The sequence below is a fragment of the Lutra lutra genome, chromosome 3 (genome assembly GCF_902655055.1).
Source record: "Lutra lutra chromosome 3, mLutLut1.2, whole genome shotgun sequence".
Taxonomy (NCBI): domain Eukaryota; kingdom Metazoa; phylum Chordata; class Mammalia; order Carnivora; family Mustelidae; genus Lutra; species Lutra lutra.
Genome location: NC_062280.1, coordinates 69,898,401 through 69,911,938, shown reverse-complemented (window position 1 = coordinate 69,911,938; position 13,538 = coordinate 69,898,401). Strand labels below are relative to the sequence as shown.

Sequence of the window (13,538 nt, the reverse complement as noted above, 5' to 3'; positions counted from 1 at the left end):
CCGGCTCCAGCTCGCCCTGCCCCTGTCTGATGCGAGCCTGCCAACTTTTCGGAGATGAGTACTTTGACCCGCAAAAATTGCTCTGGTGACATTTTCTAGCATGAGGGCCCTATGCCCCCAACAGGAAAATAACCAACTGCCAAATGATGCTCTAAACTGGTTTTTGAGCCCAGACTTCAAACAACCCTACTTAATAGGGATCAGGATTCATGCCTTTCTTTCTGTGTGTGCTGTTTGTAAACATTTCTATCTGCACTGGAAAAAAAAAAAAAAAAAAGAGTAAAATTAATTGTTTGAACAAAACTGACTAGACCAAGCTTCTAGGTCATATAACCTTAGAAGGTACAGTTGAGATTTGAAAAGATTTTTTTGTTTTTTTTTCTCATTCCTTTTAAAGAAAAAGACTTAGATCTTGGTAGGACAGTCAGTTGGCTCAGAATCTCTCATTGCTATATCTTAAGGCTTTTAAGCCCCCTTTCAGGATGGAGCACCGACACTACAGAAAGATGCAGCGGAGAAGTAGATTCTTGCTGCTCAATATATGATCCCAGACCGCAGCACAGGCATCAGGTAGAAGTGGGCTGGCAATACGGACCCTCAAGACCCATCCCAAAGCTGCTGAATCAGAATCTGTGTTTGAGCCATATGGTCATCCTGTGTGTGTACAAATTGGCTCTCCCAGATGACACCACCATTAAAAAAGGCAGCTTTGGAATTCATTACTTTCTTTCACACCATCAGCCCAGCCACACGTTTCATTGCTCTTCAATCGCCCCTGCATCAGGATGGCTGTGCTCAGAATATAATCACACGATCAATGAACCGTGAATGCAAACTAATAAACATAATTGGAACTGATGCACTCTGGCCGCAATTTCATTTTCCCTTCATACATTCCCCCAGGTTAGGAAGGCACAATGGGGGAACAGAGTAACCCATCGCCTTTACTTGCTGCATTTGTGTTGCTAAATGAGGATCCTAGCTCTGCGGGCCCCTGAAGGGATCATAGTTCTTTCTTGACCATGTGGGACTGTATCAACAACTCATGGGGGAAATGCACTTAGCCCTTGCAGAGGGTTTTCCTGGGACCATGGCTCATCTTACCGTGGTTGAGAACATTGTCCTCCACCAGCACCTGCCACATGCCAACAGCCTGAGTTCGGGAGTGAACGCATGAAGTCTGCTGCAGCATCCAGTCTACCAGCTCGGTCCCCACACAGCACTGCCTAGGGAGAGGGGGGACACAAAGGGTGGGAAGTCACCCCCTTGCAGAAGAAAGCTGGGAGATGGCTTTTGAAAGACCTTCTTGAAATGCTTGCATTCTTCCACCATAAGAGGTCTCATGCCAACAAATCATGGCACGGTGCGGCCTCTGGTTCTCAAATTTTTGCACAGAACAGTAAAACCACTCAGCTCACAGGGGAACCTTCCAGGCAATGAAAGAGCATTACAAACTGCAGCTCCAGGGGAGACTGAAGGTCCATGAGATGGAGAACATGACCTAGCAAACTAATCCCAGGGACGGAAACCCTTTCGCCCTGAGCCCGTCCCAGAAAATCTCAGTGTGAAAGGAAGGCAAAGCGGAATTCTAACTTCCTTCACCTGAGCCTTGCGAGGAAGGGGTTAATGTTTGTGAGGCACTTGGAGGTGCTCCATGAAAGGCGCTGTATAAGTGCAAAATTATATAGCACTTTATATTTTCAAGTAATACTACTGATCTTCCTCAGAGGGGTGTTGGGAGAAACAAGCAATTAGCGATGCAAATCTCTTTGAAAAAAGTCCTATGTAATGAGCATCAGCACTGCGGCAGAGCCTGTCATCTGAGGAGCTCCACGCGCTTTCTGTAATAGTCACACATTCACCCCCAAGTTGCCCCTCAGTGGTAAGTTTGCTGGGATGGGCAAACTCCGTGCATTAGTTAGGAAACATATAATCACACACACACACACACACACACACACACACACACGAGGTGGGGTGGGAGAGAAGAGCAGGTGTTTGGGGCATGATGATTCAAAGGTGGAAATGGAATCTTGAAGCCTTAGGAGCGGATCCCATGGGACAACACAGGAAGTCACAGAGCAGCTGGGTCTGTGTCACTGGTGGCCTCTCATCCCCAGCTAAGGATGGCACCATCTCTGGGGTGGAGTTCAGGGAGCGCCTCTTTAGTTTAACCTGGGGGAGTTTCCCGGCACTGTGCACTTTAGGAAGAGGCTTAGCCTGGGAGGGGTCATGAGATACAGCAGTGGGTCTGCTACTTAGTAGCCATGTGACTAGGGCCATATCGTATAAACTCTCTGATTCTTGGTTTTCTCATCTGTAAAAAACAAAACAAAACAAACAAACACAAAAAACAAAAACAAAAAAACAAGGAAGAAAAGATGGCTTCTAAGGCCACTTCCAGTTCCAATATTCTAGGCACTCTGAGATCTGTCCAAGCTCCTGGGATGCCCGGATCCAGGTCCAACCCTGGAATATTTCACCAGGAAAATGTCTGAGAAGGCCATCAGGTTTCCAGGGCTGCCCTGAAAACAGTCTATACCCCCATAAAGAACTTCAGTGAGCAAAGGGGGCACCTAGTCACTATTCCTCCTAAACATATGACCTGTCAAAACATGCCTCTTCTAATTTGAGAATTTCTTAATGGGAAAAGTCATATAAAAGAATAAAAAATTAAATCCATGTGGCTTTTAACTCAATGACTGTCTTTACTAAAAGGATCTGAGATGATCCCAGAGCACCTGGGCCCTTGTACGGGGTATGAGAATCCTGCGGTCAGAAGCAGAGCAAAGACACATGCCACTTGCATCTGATGGAATCACTGGGTTTCCCCTCCATTAATGATCTCTAGCCACTTTAGAATTAACAGCAGACCTTAGCATGGTGATCACTGGGGATGATACTGCATCTGGGGAGACTTCAAAGCTCTAATAGTGCAGCAGTGACATAAGGAGGTGGAGAATAGGAAGGAGAGAGATGGAACTGGGAAGTACAAGGTGTGGGGGCAAGGAACTCAAACTGGGATGCAGAAAAAAGAAATCATCCCTTCAGCTTCCAATTGAGTCCATGGGTTATTACCAACAGATCATTAATTTGTGTCATAGGGTGTGGAATAGACACGACACCTATATTTCAGGGATTTAAAATGTTAGCACTACGGAGCAAGAAAGAGTTTATGGTTTCTGACTACTGGTTTCCATTTTGTCACAAAGATGACATATTTTAATGGAATTTCCCTAATGCAAGTCAACATTTGGAAAAGCATAGTCATATCTTAAGTCAGAAAAAAATAATAATAAAGACTTAAAAAGAAAAAGGTCCTTTAGCCATATGAGATTTTGAGATTACTTAATGAGTTAAGGTGTTCTAACTCTCTGGGAACATGTGACATATGATTTTTTTTTTTTAACCTTTACTGCTCTTAAAATTATAGCAGTGTGTAGAGACCACAGACTCCCAAAAGAATGAACCTCTAGGGTTGGAGTTCCAAATGCAGTCACCCAAAATGGTAGCTGGTAAATATTAACATGAAAAGGGCTAGATGAATAATCTGTCTTAAGAAATGGAATGTGTTGATAAGACTGAAGTGTTTCTCAAATCCTATCTCATTTCCAAAATTCTATCCAAGAAGAGGCCAATTAATGTAATAAATATACTGTCAGTTTGGGTCTTGTAAACATGTTCATGACAAGCACAAGCTGAAGAGTGTTTGTTTGCATGGAGTACAGAAAAGAGTTTGCCATGTTTTTCTTTCTCTGTCCTTGGGAAAGAGACTGGATCTTGAGGCACATGTATTCGAAGGTTCGCTATAGGGTGAATCATGTCTAATCTTACAGGTTCTATCATAGTTGATAGTCATTAGGAAGATATATATCCTTCATGATAACTTTAAAATTTGTCATCTAGCTTCTCCTTGTGCCTTAGGAATTTGGTTCATGTGAATCAAATGGGTTGTGGCTCATGCCGGGTCTGACGGTTTCTGAAGTCATGTCTAGGCTAAATGGGAGAGTTGAGAGATTGCTGAGAGAGGGTTATGAGGGTGATCCGTGGGTGAAAGGAGAGAGTGAAGGCTTGTGTGCCATACATAGACCATTCCAGTTCCTAAATCCTTGTCGAATTGAAAATTAAAAAAAAAAAAAAATCAAAAGCCCAAATCAGACATGAATTTTCAGTTGACCTCCACTCTTCAGTCATCCCAGAAGATTCAGCTAAATAAGGTCTTAACTCCAGTGACAGCTGTAATGAGTCCTTATTGTAAATGATTATAGGTGTGATACAGAGTTGCCTATCTCACTATATTTATACTAGAATGAAACCCTACAGTAGAAAGTAAACTCTGTAAAGAACATTGTATAATAATTTTGTTCACTCCTGTATCCTTGGGGCTTAGAACACAATAGCATCTGGTGCCCAGTAGGTACTTAATACATTTGAGGAATGAATGAATAATAGAAGGAAATGAAGATCACTGCACTTGGACATCAACCAAGGTTGGTTGGTTTAAATCCTGGCTCTGCCACTCACTAGACTTGTGACTTGGACAAGGGAAACTATTTAATCTCTCTGAGCCTCAGTTTTATCATCTGAAAAATGGCCTAACACCTACCCACCAGGGTTGTGGTGAGGATGAAATAGGATAGTGTATGGAAACTGGGCTGGCAGAGGGCTTCAAGAGTAAATAAATGCTCAGTAAATGATTCGCTTAAAAAAATTAGCAATCATAAATAAAAAAATTTTTCTTCTCTTTGTTTATCACAATTAAACTAATGCCCAAGCAAATTAGTTTAGGAGTAATTGTTGGGAATATGAAGGATAATTAAAGTTAAGCAGGGGTCAAAAACAAGCTTAGATGTTCCAGAACCTGGAGGATTAGAAAATAAGCTGTCCACAAATGGAAAACAAGAAAATGCAAGTTTGTTCCAATTTCCCGGGACATGAGCCTGAAGGGCCCGGGGCTTTGGAGTTATTGCACATACCTGTACGTCTTCAGGTGGTATTTTCTATCTCTTATCATGTGAGGTGCTCGAGAGAGAATGGCATTTCGTAAAATTTTTCCAGCCCTGAGGATCTTCTCCGAAGGGACCTGGATTTTAATCCAGTGAAAGGAGAGGAAGAAGAAGAAGGAGAAATTATATAGGGAAAAACAACCAGATGAATACTTAAATCACATTCTGACTCTGGCTTCACCAAATACAACTCATTCACACATTTATATTGTTCGCTTGTCTGACATGTCACTGTTTTATTTAAGAACTGAAACACACTGGATATTTACTGTGTCTAGAAAATGTATCCAAGGTTTCCTGATATGATGCTCTGACATACTGACCACCTCCAGCGGTTACTTAAGAAGTAATCACTTCTTAAGTTGACGGCTCATCAACCCACCTACATCCCATTACCTTGCTAATGGTGTTAGCAGGACGAAGAGGAACGTGAGGTTCAATGAGAGGTGTCTGAAAAATAAAATGTTAAGGCAAAAGAAAATTAAACAAAAAGTTCGCTAAAGAAAATTATGGGTTGGGGATAATAAGAAATATCCATTTTTATAAAACTTAAAGTAGAATTAAAAAAAAAAAAACAAGAGATAAAATCTGCCTGAATAACTTGAATGCAGAGGCATTCAAAGGGCAAAATTAGACCTTCAATTTGCCGGAATTTAAATATAAATTATTAAAAATGAAAAAAACCAAACAGATAGGAATGGTTAGATGTTTGCAGGCTTAATGAGAAGGGAATCAATATCTACTCAAAGCATAACAAACATCAGAGCAGAAGAAAAAGCAAAACAAGATAAACATGTATGGAGATTAAAATGACCTATCTCAGGGGATAGAGATAAAGTATTGATTTAGAATGGAAATGAGCGATTTCATCCTCTATCATGTAGTTAAGATTCCTTTTTTTTTTTTTTTTTTTTGCAATTTGTAATTTTAGGAAAAAAACTTTAAATTTCTAAATGATGCTTCTTGGTGGTTTTATGTACTCAAGTTCCTAGAACACACTGGGATAGCTACTGCACCATCCCTTTCATTTGTAAAGTGGTGTACAGTTTTCAGGATTCTGTGGCTGTCAGAACAGCTCTAGGGTCTGAATGAAGCTCCCACCATTATCTACATTCTTCAGATGAAGCTGCTGAATTAGGATCCCAGGAAAATCCCTTGGTACACAGCTACCTAGGTAAGTCCATTAGTGCTACCAAACCCTTCCCTCTAGTTCTCTGTAATATCTGGCAATGGCATTTCCAAATGGAGGAGAAAGATATGTGTGGCCACAGATAGTGGCAGAACCATCGATATGTGGTTTATGCTACTTCTAGAAGGTAGGAAATGACAGCACTTTTAGTTATGAGATTGTGACAGGCAGAATAATGTACCTGCCCCCCCCATGTCCACACCCTTATCTTCAGGACCTGTAGATATATTAAATTACATGACAAAAGGGACTCTGTGGATGTGATTGGTAAGGCTCAAAATAGGGAGATTATCCTGGTGTTTCCCAGTGGGTCCAGTGTGATCATATGAGCTCTTAAAAGATGGAAGAGGGAAGTGAAAGTGTTATCAGAGAGAGACAGCAGTGTGAGTCAGACTTGGCCTGACTTTGATGGCTTTGCTGATGGAAGAGGCCAAGAGCCAAGGAAGGAAGTCAGCCTCTAGAAGATGGAAAAGGTGAACCAATATACGGTTTTTCCATTAGAACCTCCAGAAGGAATTGGCTGCCAACACCTTTATTTTTAACCCAGTGAGACTCATCTCAGACTTCTAACCTACACTACTGTGGAATTATTAATTTGTGTTGTTTAAAGCCACTAAGCTTGTGGTAATTCATTATAGCAGTAAACAAACAAACAAAAAACCCCTAATATGACATTATTACACATTATACTAAAACCCTACTTCTTGCAAATTCAAGCCATTACACTGAAAATCAACTGGTAGATCTTCCCTTTAGTCCTAATTAAAAAAAAAATAGAATCAATGGAGGAAATAAAAGTCAATATTAATTTAAAATATGTACCTAAATGTAAATATATGTGTATAAATACACACCTTCCTTTTTATCAACAGCAAATTTCAGATGAGTGGCTGCTTTGATATTACAATAGAATTAAGGAAATGGGGACAGAATACATAGCTTTAAGAGCATAGATGCGACGCGGATTTACTCTGAATACCTGAAGTCTCACTGACTTACTTAAACATTTCCATCCCCTCCCGTGCATCAAGGAGACTTATTTTCCCTCCTCTTGAAATCACTAGAGCACAGGCGTCAAGCACAGCTATAGTGTTTCAGCAGCACACCGCTTACAGCCAGCACAGGCCAAGGAGTGTCAGCCTGGTTCAATTCAACAGAGACTGACTTTGCCCAGAAATCGTCCACATTCCCTTAGGGCAGGCCTTCAGCTGGGAGAGTGACGATGCCCTGTGTTTGTACTACTTCCTCAAAGAAGATGGAGTTGTGTGATCCCAAGTCACCTGAAAAAATGTTCAAAAGCACCAGACCCGCATGCACCAGGGCTCTGGAAATGTGAGCGGTTAAAACATGCTGATCATTGCCGAGTTGTGAGCTCCCAGTAGTCATGTATCCCACTTCTTTACATTACGTGGGTTTGTTTCTATGTCTAGGACTATGCCTGGTTATGTAGGTAAGTTGTAAAAGCTTCTGGTTATTCTTGAAGATAACAGAAACCCATTTCTCCTTCTTGTCTTAGAAGAGGTATAGAGTAGAGGAATGTGCAATGAGCTTCTGAGGTGACCTTTTCTTTCCTAGGAAAGTTAACTTTCCTTTGCAGTAGTATTTGAGAGGCTGGCTGGGAGAGAGGTCCAGAAGAGGCCCAGGCTTGAGGATTACTGATGAATATTTATTCTTTGGTAGGTGCAAGAAAACATTATTTGAAGATTGAATCTTTTCATTTGTGTCTGCAGAAGTGGCTATATTTGAACAAAATGCTAAAAGTGGTCCCTTGGTTAGTTAATTTCTATAGCTCCCTTTTTGATTCCTTGGAACCCTCAAAAGAAAGTATTACGAAAGCAAGGGAGGCATCAGGCTTCAACCAGAATTGTTCCTTTGATCTGCAACTTCTAAAGAGGTAAAAATGTACGCAAGGCTGCCATTCAGCCTGATAATCCCAGTACCGGTTCCAGGACCCAGAGGCTGTTTAATCTGTTGAAAGGCAGCGTTCTCAGAACCTTTTCTGGCTCAAAGATTGTAGGTTTAGGAGTAACACAATGAATGGATGCTTTGAGAAGGGGACAGTCCTTTTATTTAAATAAAACCTCCAAGGAACCCATGCAGGGTGAAAGCAGGGTAAGTTTTATTTTGGGGGAATAAAAATCTGTCTTTGAAAGTGGACACTATATCTAGTTAGCTGAGAATCCATGTTCTACGCCTCGCAGCCAGAGGTGGTGAGACCGGGGGCATCTGTGACAGGCAGTCCAGGTCCCTGAGAAAAAAAATCACTGGCCAGTGCCTTTCAGGGACCGCCCCCCATTATGAGCGCGGCTTTATTGCTTTTGGATCCGCTTACTTCCTTTTTGGTTTCCCTTGGCTTTCAAGTAAAGTTCCTTTTAAGAATTTCATCTTAGCTGTGCTTTAGAGAAATGAGGAAAGGAATTTCATTTTACAAATGATTGGGTTGAAGAGGAGAGGGAAAGAAGCAGCATGGTAATATTAGTGAGAATCAAAACAAGAAAAGCGGCCTTTCTAAAGGCAAGACCAAGCATTTCCTATGCCAGGCTTTCTACACGTGTTGTCCACATGTGCACCTCTGTCTGTGCTATCTCATTTTCCTCAAGAACGCTAAGGCCAGAGACACATAGGGACTGGGCTCACTCAACTAAGACCTGGAAGATCTGGGAGTGGGATGCAGGTCTACCCCACTCCCGTGTCTATGCCGCAGGTACAATGACCCGATCCCACCCTCATTTTTCTTCGAGAGACATCTTTGCTCACCCTTTGAAGAGCTAATGTTCTGCTTGATTCAAGTCTATTGAGAAAAGTGCATCTAAGCCCTTCTAAGAGATCAGATATCAGATTTGACCTTATGAGTTTTTAGCAATAAGTATTCACAGTGACCCACTGAGATGACACATTAGCATTAATGCATCATGCTTGGTCTGAATTAACTTTCTAAAAAACATGTTTGTGACAATAAAACATGTGGCATCGAGGAGCTGTCCTTCCCAGGCTGAGACAAATATACCAGGGATATGGGTAGCAGTCAAAGAGCAAGCAGGATAATGAAACCACTCAGGATCTCTCACAGAGGGAATTCAATGCTGGGAACAGGCTTTATGGATGGTGGAGGAGCTGCAAGGGTAAACAGGCGACCGCGAAGCCAAAACCAGATGTCAGCAAAGCAGGAAGCCCTCTGGTGGGGGGACAGAGAGGCCAGAACCTGAGTCCGGCATCCTGGTGAAGCTGGAACCCTGGGGTTCCCCACGTCCTAGTGGGAAAGCCATTGCCTCCCAGTTCCAAGAGGGAGGGGAGAACCCTCCTGCCTCCAATCTCCCTCCAGCCAGAAGCGAGAGAAAGAAGGAAAGGAATTTCATTTCTAAATGATTAGGTGACACAGAAGAGGGAAAGAAGTAGCCCAGTAGTATTAGGGTAGTGAGATGATCAAAGCAAGAAAACCAGCCCTCAAAGCAAAACCGTGGCAGAGCAGCCTGGGATACACTCTCTGCCGAAGTTGCCCTCCTCGTGACGCACAGCTGAGTGCGGGAAGGGCAAGAGCTGCTTCAAGGACCCGAGGATCCAGGACGCGCGCAGCAGGTCGGCGGCAGTGGCCAAAGAGCAGGGACAGGGAATCACCCTTCCTCGATTCCACATCCTCCCAGGCGCTCTTCCTGTCCGCCTACAGGCAAAGAAGGTGGACAGTGAGCTATAGCAAGCTGAGCCTTCATTAATGCCTCTTTGGTCTGTTTGCTGGGGCTGCCCAGAGTTTTGTCCTATAGCCAGAAAACACACATCACAAATAAGCCCTAAAACGAACGGACCCCTCTCCGATTAAATTGCATACATTTCAACACATCAATCATGCGTTGAGGATAAAAATTCCTCTTCCCTACCTGGGCATGAAAGAATCCAAATTGGTCTGTGAAAATATGATCCCAAAAAGCTAGGCAGAGAGAACAGAGAAAAGCAGAGGTATTCAGCTTCCTCTATGCTTTTCTTGGCTTTCTCTACCGAAGACTTCCCTCAGGATTGACTGTAATTGGTTTTTGTTTGTTTCTGGAGAGGGGATGCATTCTACTGCTTTTTATTATATTTATATTACTACTGAAAAGGAGAAACAGTAAGGGAAAATATTCCTTTTGGCACCAGAGCCAATTCAGAAATACTAATCAGGTGATGAAAAATAGGAATTTAGCCTCCATTACAAAATGCACAATAACTCCCCAGTAGATTATAATGAGGTATAAGGCATGGTAATAGGTCTTGTGAAAAACCATATTCAGGCCCTTTTGAAAGGGGGTAATTCATTTTACTCAAGTATTTGCTCCCAGAAGCCTTTTGCAAGGCACAATATTTTAAGCCAAGAGATAAGAGTAACAAGCTAGATTGGGACACAAAGCTCATGACAAACTCTGGCAACCCAGCACAGTAAAAAGTCACAGAAGTCTACGTCCAATTTCATGCAAGTATTTACTGAAGGTGTGTTGTGTGCAGAGCGACAGGAGAGGCTGAAGTAGAGGCTGATGAAGTACTGGGTCTGAATGAGCTCTTGATCTTGACGGGGAGTAAAACTTCTTTGGGTTAAACAATGAGGGAGGCAATATGAGTCAAGGAATAGAAGCAACAACATTCTGGATTTCAAAGTCCCCTTTCCAATTTCAAGTGAGGAAAGCTCCAGGAGCTGGGGAAAATGATATTCAATTTTTTAGTGAAAACGATATACTCTTAGGAGTTACATTCCTTGGAATTTTGGAATAATACAATTAAGTCCCCTTAGAAAGGTACGTCTCATTCTTATAATAATTATCATCTGTGTCAGCACTCTTTGACTAGACAAAATTAAAGAAAGAACTAAGTCAGACTTATAAACAGATTTCGCCACTCTGAAATAACTACGTAAGTTTTTCCACTTGTTGAATAATGGAAAAATCATCTATAAGAGCTCTTTGGCTTCTTCTGTAGGCCATTTATTTTTTTTTAAAGTCTTTCTTAAAGTTCTTAATTCAAACTTGGGTTATAGATTTCCAGTTTCAGCTTCTACATGTGCAAAGACAGAAAGCTGCTACTCCTGTCCCTACAACAAGAAAAGGTTAAACGAGGTGAAAATGGCTTTTGTTGGGCCCGTCAGAGAATAGAGATCTCAGGGCAAACTGCTGCTCCCAAATCTGGAGAGACAAGGGAATCCAGGGTCAAACTTGAGATTTGCCCACCTGGAGCAGAAGCCACAGACTGGGAGCCGAAGCCACAGACTGGTAGGAATCCTCAAATGATATTCAGTTAGAAGAGAAAGCTTTAGACTGATGTGGCTCTAATACCAAGACAGCTTGCTTACTTAAGCAAACCAAAATCCAAGCCTATAAATGCCTCCAGGTTATGAGATTGAAACCTAGGCACAAGCAATCCAACAGCCAAATAGGTTTGGAGCCGTAGTGAACCAATAATTTCCTTACTTTGCTTCTACCTTTTCTTATCAAAGTATCTCCCTGAGATCCTGTCAACGGAGCGCTCCTAATCATTCAGTTTGGTGCTGCCAGATTCAAATCAATTTTTGCTCAAAAACAAAAACAAAAAAACTTTTAGTATGCCTCAGTTTATGTCTTAAAAGAGGTAATTTGGGCAAATTGCTGAAGTGACTTGAGAGTGAGACACTCTGGGACGAGGGCGTGACTTAGGTGGGCCCCCACACTTTTTGTGAGTTTTACCTCCTGGAACTCCACCAGGTTCTCTGGGTGAAGAGCCAAAAAAGACCTTCTAGGGGCTCTGGCAGGAGAAGGGAAGAGCACTGTGAAATACAGTGGAGCATTCTCCATAACAAAGGCCTAGTCTCCAGGGAGAAGACTTCACCAGAGTCTTATCTCACTTAGGGGAAGGGCATTTCTCTGACTCTAGCCCTCTCTCGTCTTCCTCTCTCACCAAAGGAGGAAAAAAAAAAAAAAAGCCGTGAAACAGCTGTGAAGGTCACAGGGCAAGACACATACCTACTCAATGACTGAGACTTAATGATAACATTACAGGACACTCTCCTTTCCCCCACAGGCTCCTAACATACCAGTATAAAAACAGTGTATCACAGCCAAAGGAGTTACATCATGCAGACTCTATCTAAGGAGGGGGTTCTTAGGGAAGTCCAAATACGACAGGAACAAAAACTAGAGGAATTTGAAGACTTTGGTATCTACAGTTACAACAAACATTAAACAATGCCCAGCTTCTAGCTAGATTAACACAAAACCTCACATTAAAGACCTATTTATCTCAGTACCTATTACTCAGTATATCATATCTGGCTTTCAACCAAACATTACAAGGCATTCTAAAGGCAAGGAAAAACAGAGTCTAAAGAGACACGGTAAGCATCAGAGCCGGACTCAAATATGACACAGGCTTTAGAATTGTCAAACAGGAATTTTAAATTTACTATGACTAATATATTAACAATGGAATTGTATTCCATTAATAATGCTAATAAAAAAGTAGACAATATGCAATAATGGATTGGGTAATGTAAATAGAGAGATAGAAACTCCAAGAAAGAAAGGTCTTCCTTCCTTCTTCTTCCATTGACCAGCACAGAGAAGCAGAGCAGAAAGGGGCAGATGTGGGAGAAGGCCAACCACACCTCTCTACCCACCAGTCACATTTCTTCAGAGACTAGATGTTGACAAAAACTAGAAGTTTTAAAAATGAATCCAGTAAGTTATTTTGTAGATATTCACAAACTGATATTAAAGTTCATGTGGGAGGGCAAAAGATCCAGCTAACACAATATTGAAGAAGAGGAACAAAAGTTAGAGGACTGACACTGTCTGACTTTGTAAGACTTACTATAAAGCTACAGTAATCAAGATAGTATGGTGTTAGCAAAACAACACACAGATAGCTCAGTGGAACAGAATAGTTAGCTCAGAGATGGATCCACACAAATACAGTCAAGTGATCTTTGACAAAGGAGCGAAGGCAATACAATGGAGCAAAAACAGTCTTTTCAACAAAAGGTGCTGGAACAACTGGACATCCACATGCAACAAAAAGAATGTGGATACAGACCTTACACCCTGCACAGAAAGTAACTCAAAATGGATCACAGATCTGAATGTAAAATGCAAAACACAGGAGAAAACCTAGGCGACCTCTGGTATGGTGATGATTTCTTGGATATACCAAAGGCAGAATAATGAGAAAAATAATTGATAAACTGGATTCATTAAAATTAAAATCTTTTGCTTTGTGAAAGACAATGTCAAGAATGAGAAGCCACAGACTGGGAGAAAATATTTGCAAAAGACATAGCTGATAAAGGACTATAACCCAAGATATACAAAGAACTCTTAAAACTGAACAGTAAGAAAACGACCTGATTTAAA

The 13,538-nt window shown here is 41.7% G+C and overlaps 1 protein-coding gene across 7 annotated transcripts in view; it reads right to left on the bottom strand.

The window, feature by feature from the left end:
* Positions 1-13,538, bottom strand: part of RAPGEF4 (Rap guanine nucleotide exchange factor 4) — a 291,866-nt gene that overhangs the window by 79,316 nt on the left and 199,012 nt on the right. For 6 of the 7 annotated variants that reach the window (XM_047722177.1, XM_047722176.1, XM_047722180.1 and 3 more), the window contains 3 exons: positions 5,403-5,456; positions 4,977-5,083; positions 1,105-1,226 (listed from right to left, as the gene is read on the bottom strand). In XM_047722177.1, coding sequence (XP_047578133.1) covers positions 1,105-1,226; positions 4,977-5,083; positions 5,403-5,456 — 283 coding nt within the window. The remainder of the gene's footprint in view (positions 1-1,104; positions 1,227-4,976; positions 5,084-5,402; positions 5,457-13,538) is intronic. The other variant, XM_047722178.1, reaches the window with a different exon arrangement.